Below are 7,056 nucleotides of genomic sequence, written 5' to 3'. Positions count from 1 at the left end.
TAGTAATAATAATTATTTCAAATAATGTGCAGCGCTTAGGTGCAGCGTGCTATAAGTTTTTTAAGGCGATCACAGTTTTGTCGTGGTTTCGTTAAACGCTGTGGAAACGCACAAGTGAAACCACAAAACGAAAACGGTACCGAAACCATAGATAAGTTGTCACTTGTCACTCGAGATTGTTAAAAATTTTGACATCTCTGTGGACACTGGACATCTCTTTTTGGTGTGACGGGTGTGACAATTCAAGGTAAAATTTAAAATTGTTGCGCTGCTTTGTTTGATATGTTAGGTTAAAGAATAGAACATTACAGAAGAAGCTTGGTATTTAGATCCTGAGAGGACTTCTTACTACTTATAATATCGAAAAGATACGTTGTAATAACATCTTTAAACATTTAGATTGTTTTAAAAATGGCGGATTGGGATGATGAATGGCAGGAAAGTGAGCCGGTAGCTGCTTCGCCTCCACAAAGAACTCAAATTTTTCACTCGAATAGAGGAGCACGAGGAAGCTATTCAAATCGAGGGTATAGAGGAGGGCAACGTTCTGCAAATACTAACACTGATTGGAGAGCGCGTGGAGATAACAACAGAGATGGTGACCGGCAAAACTTCCGTCAAGAAAACAAAAAGATTATATCCATTCCATCTGATAAAGTTGGCCGGGTGATTGGCAAAGGGGGTTCTAAAATCAGAGATCTTGAATATGAAAGTGAAGCTAAAATAAAAATCGGAGATTCTAATGGCAATGATACAGACATAACATTGTTTGGATCAGATGAAGCTATTTCAAAAGTAGAGAAGTTGATCAATGATCTAACGATTGATCGTAGACCCACCCCCAGAGAGCCAAGAGACACTATGAATACCAGTAATGGAAGCAATAGTTCTGAATTTGTTACTAAGAATGCACATGGGGATGAGGTTTTTGATTGGAATAAACTGAATGCAGTCTATGATCAACATCAACAAGAGAGATGGTCACAATTACCAGCTATTGTAAAAGATTTTTACAAGGAAGATCCCAATGTTGCAGCTATGTCTCCTGCTGATGTTACTCGTTGGAGACTTGAAAACAATGACATACAAGTGCGGAGAACATTTGAGGATAGACCAGATCTGAAACCCATTCCCAACCCAGTTTTAACATTTGAACAGGCATTCCAACATTATCCTGAAATTTTGGATGAAATTTATAAGCAAGGCTTTACACAACCTTCTCCTATACAGAGTCAAGCTTGGCCAATATTAATGAGAGGTGAAGATATGATTGGTATAGCACAAACAGGAACTGGTAAAACTCTTGCATTCTTGCTTCCTGCTTTGATACATATTGAGGGACAACCAACCCCAAGGGAAGAAAGGGAGGGTCCAACTGTATTAATATTAGCTCCAACAAGAGAACTTGCCTTGCAAATTGATAAGGAAGTTTCTAAGTATCAATACAGAGGGATAAAATCTGTATGTGTGTATGGAGGTGGGGATCGCAGGGAACAAATTAAGATTGTAACCAAAGGTGTGGATATTGTCATAGCAACACCAGGCAGATTTAATGATCTGGTTCTGGCTAGACATTTGAATGCTATAAACTTTTCATACATAGTATTAGATGAAGCAGACAGAATGTTGGACATGGGTTTTGAACCACAGATCAGAAAATCCCTATTTGATGTCAGGCCTGACCGCCAATGTGTTATGACATCAGCAACTTGGCCATCTGGTGTGCGACGTTTAGCAGAATCCTACATGAAAGACCCGATCCAAGTAAATGTGGGATCACTTGATTTAGCTGCAGTACATACTGTTACACAAAAGCTTATGTTTGTTGAAGAAGATGATAAGGATGCTGCTCTGTTTGAATTCATAACTAACATGGACCCAAATGATAAAGTGATTGTATTTTGTGGTAAAAAAGCCACAGCCACCCACATTTCCACTGAGCTTGCTATTAAAGGCATTGAATGCCAATCTTTGCATGGAGATAGAGACCAAAGTGACCGTGAAGCAGCTTTAGAAGAAATGGTTGATGGTACAGTCAATATTTTAATTGCAACAGATGTTGCCTCCAGAGGTATAGACATTAAGGACTTGACCCATGTGGTTAATTTAGATTTTCCTCGGCATATTGAGGAATATGTTCATAGAATTGGCAGGACAGGTAGAGCTGGAAAGACTGGTATTGCATTGTCCTTTATCACAAGGAGTGATTGGGCTCATGCCAAAGAATTAATTAAAATCTTGGAGGAAGCAAATCAAGAAGTTCCTGATGAGTTGCAATCTATGGCTGATAGATTTGATGCTATGAAAATAAGACGAGAGAAGGAAGGTGGTGGTGGTGGCAGGGGTAGGGGTGGCAGAGGCCGTAGAGATAGGTGGTAGAAATATTTTCTGTTAGATGTTAAGAAGTAAACATGACTTGAAGACTTAAGCATGCATTCTAAGCAACTTTATCTATTTAGTGATATTTTTTATTCTATTTTAGACTTAAGTTATTTTGCTACCTTTGAGATGCAGATTATTTATATAATATGACAAAATATGTTGTTTAAAATAAACATAATTTTGTACATGTGCCAATAAAAATTTGCAGATGTCTCTGTATTTTTGTATGTTTTGTAATACATACCATTACTTTTTTTAGCAAACATAGCAAAAAGCGTAGTTTTATCCATTTTAATGTGTTAAAATCTATTCACTCTGTAAGATAGTGGCGCTTGAAGCACAGAATATTGTCAAAATCAAGAAATAAAGGTAGGGGTTTTTGTTTTTCTGTGCTATTGACTATTATTTCACCTTATGAAGGTGTTAAAAAAAGCATTTAATATTAATTGTAGCAGTTAGTATTTCACTGAAGTATTTAAAGAGTGAAATCTTTTGTATAAATGTTAGATTATAAATGGAAAAACAATATATTAGTTCTTCACTTCTTTATTGTTACTTTTTAACAGATCTGAATGTGATAACTGATTTTTACTGTTGAGTTCCCACCAATAGTGTAGCTAGCATATTATGTTAGAGATTTAATTTGCTGTGAAGTATTTTTAGAGAAAACACTCAGCATTGAAACTGTGAAACTTTAAAGTTTTGTTAATATTTGTTTTGTTTTTATGTACTTTATATTGTAGTTGTGTAATTAAAAATTTCATTAACTTTGAAGAACTTTTTTATTTTATCCTCATAACGTTAACATTGATTCGAGGTATTAAATTGTAATTAGCATAATAATTAGGAGTAAACATTAGAAGCATAACAAAACTCCATAAGTAAATACATATAAATCTGGCAGAGTTTATCTTAGAATATATGTGACTGGACATGATCTTACAAATAGGAAGTGATCATTCACAAAATTTAATTCACTTAATTTAACATTGAAGTGCCTTAATAATATGCTGTGCCACACACAACTAGGTACATAAAGGCCGTCGTCACAAATTAAACAACAACATGAAATAAATAAATATGGTATAATCGCTAAAATTTTATACAAAGTAAAATGACGACAAAATATATCTTGATATACTTAAACAATTTCTAATCGCTTCATTTCTTTTAATAATTCGACGCCCATTTTGGCGGGAGAGCGGGTGACGATTACGTTTGCTTTTTCTAAAGCTTTGATTTTGTCCATGGCTCCTCCTTTGCCACCAGAAATGATGGCACCGGCGTGACCCATCCGCCTGCCGGGTGGTGCGGTAAGACCAGCGATGAACGAAACTACTGGTTTCGCTTTTTGGCCCTAGAGATCATAAAACTTGTTTATTATTCGTAATACATGAAAAAAATGGTCAATGCAGCATACAATGATTGTAAGATGCACTCATTCACTTGCTATGTTCATTGCTACATAAATGCAATATATAATAAATAATGTATATAGTTATAGTTATGGAGATGTAGTGTTTGTAATATAGATACATGCTATTTTCTAAATGCATGAAATACAAACTCGAGTCTAGAATGATAGTAATGTAATAAATGTATTTGAAGTCATGAAGTGTTTCTACATATAGACACTCATATTGTACTCGTAAATGCATGAGACTTTCATATAAATTAAATGTAACCTTTGTGAGTAGCTTAACCCGTTACCTTGCTCTGTCAAAACAAAAAATAAACTAAGCAAATAAATAAAACATAAAAAAAAATAATGATAAAACAAATATTGGCACAAAACTTACAGTGTTGTTCTGAATCAGATATTCTGAAGCCAATTCCTCAGCGTTACCACCAATCTCTCCAATGAGTATAATTCCTTTGGTGTTGGGGTCTTTCAGAAATACTTCAAGGCAGTCAATAAAGTCTGTGCCGTTGAAGGGATCACCACCAATACCAACACATAGAGTTTGTCCCAAGCCAGTCTGAAAACATAGATGCACATTTAATTAAAACTCTTTGCTATAATAATTGTATATTTTTACACATCATGATATGGCACATACGGTTAAAAATACATATATTCCAACATCTTATTCTTATTCGTTACTGTAGGTACATAACATGAAATGTCTTGAAATATTAAAATATAGGTAGCAATGATATGTGTATCATAAGTACACACATCATAAGTGCACATATCTTTCTATAATTTCTTAGATACATAATTTTTATTTGTATATTATGTATTTGTTTGCTCAACAATGTATCTTACTATTTGTCGCCAAATACGCGTCACGAATTACGTAACATCTACTATACGAAATTTCAAGAGTAAGGTCAATACAATTTAATATGATGGTCATGGTTAATATCATACATCATATTTTATTACTTTTGAGTTAAGAATAAAAATTATTCTTACATAACAGATTTATTATATAAAGATTTAACGAAAGTACAAATGCACATTGAACAATCAAGATTTAATAGACAGATAATAAGATATCAGTCATACCTATGTTTCACGTCTACAATATCAGATGTAAGATATGTGTAGACCTTTGAGAGGCAAACAAATGTCTTTAATGTGGCCACTTTTCTAAATTTTGAGATTCTACAAAGATTTTTGTGTCCAATTTACCAATAGACAACTTGAGGTTTAATTCTTACAAAAGCAATCAAAATTATAGCCATTATTAATGCATATAAGTATGAAGAAAATATATTTAACCCAGACCTATCAATTAAGTAGTCATATAAAATAACATATTCATGACATCAAACCTATGATACAAACACAAAAGTAACATATATTGTAAAATGTACACTTACAACAGTTGTTTGATGACAGGCCTCATATGTGAGAGTACCAGATCTCGACACAACGCCGATACAACCAGCCTTATGCACAGCTGCCGGCATGATGCCGATCTTGCACTTCTCTGGTGCAATGATACCAGGGCAGTTGGGGCCCACCAAACGGGATTTGTTTTGACGTAGCAACGCGTGCTTTACGCGCACCATGTCCTATAAACATTAAAATGATTGTTAAGAAAGATTATGAATAATTTCAAATAAGTACCTTTTTTGTATTGATGAACTGTGATTATCATAAACATATTAATTTAAATTTATAAAGAATATAATAAATTCGATTAATCTGGCGGGTCACGAGTGGCTGAATTGGTCAGGCATCGGCCCCGGAATGGCGCGAAAGGGTGCCGGTTCGTGTCCCGCCTAGTGATCGAATTTTTTATATTCTTTATAAATTTATATTTGAATGCCATAAAACCAAAAATATCAATATCATAAACATCTCAATTAATTATTATGTGATATTAAATATGCTTTAATACTGGAACAATAGAATAATATTTAAACAATCTTAAACATCATGGAATACTTCACCCATGACCACCACAACTTTTCCTTGGCATACTTATAAGTGAAATGTTATTTATGTATGATTATTTTAATAAAGGAGAGTTTTTGAATTATAAAATATATCTTACATGTTGAGGTACTCCTTCTGTGATGCACACAATCAAGGGCACTTCTGCCTCAATTGATTCCATAATGGCTGCGGCTGCTCCAGGTGGAGGAACATAGATCATTGATGCTTCCGCACCTGTCTTTTCTTTAGCCTCCCTCACAGTAGCGAATACTGGTTTCCCAAGATGTTCAGTGCCTGCCTTCTTGGGGGACACACCACCAACCAAGTTGGTGCCATAGTCGAGAGCTTGCTGACTATGGAATGTACCCTGTTTGCCAGTAAAGCCTTGTACAATGACTTTAGTGTCTTTTGTGAGTACTAAGTTTTTTCTAGTCTCTGCGTAGGCTGATGAGAGTCTGACATTTCCGAGCTTGAGCCCATCTGTAACTAAAAATACATAGATTAACACTGTTTATGAGTTTTGAAAAGAAAATAATAATTGAATACCATACTGTAGGTGTTATATTTATATTATGTAAGGCCACACCCTCATTGTATATATCCAAAATAATAGTTTCCAGTTATATAAAAAATTACATCCAAACAAATCACATACAAAGATAGTTGGACGCAAGATAAGGAGGATAACTTATTTTTAAATTTTTATCAATAACAGTTATCTAATTAGAATGACTTAATATTCATTCGAAAACTTAAGTTCATTGTTTCGTATAATAACAAGATAGATATAAAATGTTATACTTATTGTAAAACTGTCTATATTATTTTTAGAATAAGGTCTACGTAACATTGACTGTAATAAAAACGACATTGGTAAAAAATGGTCGTAGTCCAATCTCTCAAAGTCCGATTAGGATTTATCAGAAACTAATACAGTAATGAGGATCTAGAATACAGGTCCAGAATCGATGAAATTGATTGTATCAATAAACATTGATCATTTTACAAGGCTAATAACGTTCAATTAATAATTATTAGATGCAAATGTGCTATGCAAAAACTACAACTACATCAAGCAATGAAACTTGCATAAACATAAAATATATCATAAATTACTTTTAAGAATAGAAATTTACCTTTACAACGAGAAAGAATTCGGAACGGGACAGCCATTATTTTATTGAAGAAAGGAGGATTTTAAAGATTTTTATGACACTGACAAACAGCAGCCATTACGTAATGACGTATGGAATAGAGAATCAGCAAGGAATCAGCCGTCAGCG

At 34.0% G+C, this 7,056-nt stretch overlaps 2 protein-coding genes across 3 annotated transcripts; one reads left to right on the top strand and one right to left on the bottom strand.

The window, feature by feature from the left end:
* Positions 1-219: 219 nt before the first annotated feature.
* Positions 220-3,159, top strand: LOC149479374 (putative ATP-dependent RNA helicase DDX43). The gene is made up of 2 exons (XM_089707751.1): positions 220-2,592; positions 2,651-3,159. Exon 1 carries the CDS (start codon positions 412-414, stop codon positions 2,377-2,379), a length of 1,968 nt encoding a protein of 655 aa, XP_089563877.1. The 5' UTR covers positions 220-411; the 3' UTR covers positions 2,380-2,592; positions 2,651-3,159.
* Positions 3,160-3,448: 289 nt separating this feature from the next.
* Positions 3,449-7,056, bottom strand: Scsalpha1 (Succinyl-coenzyme A synthetase alpha subunit 1). 2 transcript variants are annotated; one of them, XM_089707754.1, is made up of 5 exons: positions 6,910-7,056; positions 5,892-6,259; positions 5,212-5,406; positions 4,182-4,361; positions 3,449-3,739 (listed from the first exon to the last, which is right to left on the bottom strand). In XM_089707754.1, the coding sequence occupies exons 1-5, from the start codon at positions 6,944-6,946 to the stop codon at positions 3,524-3,526; spliced, it is 996 nt and encodes a 331-aa protein (XP_089563880.1). In that variant the 5' UTR covers positions 6,947-7,056; the 3' UTR covers positions 3,449-3,523. The 2 variants fall into 2 exon arrangements, with proteins under 2 accessions (XP_089563880.1, XP_089563881.1); XM_089707755.1 differs by having other exon boundaries at positions 5,892-6,253; positions 6,910-7,038.

This window comes from Colias philodice, chromosome 20 (assembly GCF_061535455.1).
Source record: "Colias philodice isolate Cphi_HAF_F1 chromosome 20, ilColPhil1 Martin Lab GWU primary, whole genome shotgun sequence".
Taxonomy (NCBI): Eukaryota; Metazoa; Arthropoda; class Insecta; order Lepidoptera; family Pieridae; genus Colias; species Colias philodice.
The sequence above is the reverse complement of the archived record's forward strand: the minus strand, read 5'-3'. Positions and strand labels throughout refer to the sequence as shown.

What these genes read in the sequence shown, in the direction of transcription:
- LOC149479374 (XM_089707751.1), top strand. Translation starts at nt 412, where the DNA reads ATGGCGGATTGGGATGATGAATGGCAGGAAAGTGAGCCGGTAGCTGCT.
- Scsalpha1 (XM_089707754.1), bottom strand. Translation starts at nt 6,946, where the DNA reads ATGGCTGTCCCGTTCCGAATTCTTTCTCGTTGTAAAG. An exon ending in AATTCTTTCTCGTTGTAAAG is followed by an intron (nt 6,260 to 6,909) that starts GTAAATTTCTAT and finishes ATGTATTTTTAG; the next exon opens with TTACAGATGGGCTCAAGCTC. An exon ending in CAGAAGGAGTACCTCAACAT is followed by an intron (nt 5,407 to 5,891) that starts GTAAGATATATT and finishes TAATGTTTATAG; the next exon opens with GACATGGTGCGCGTAAAGCA.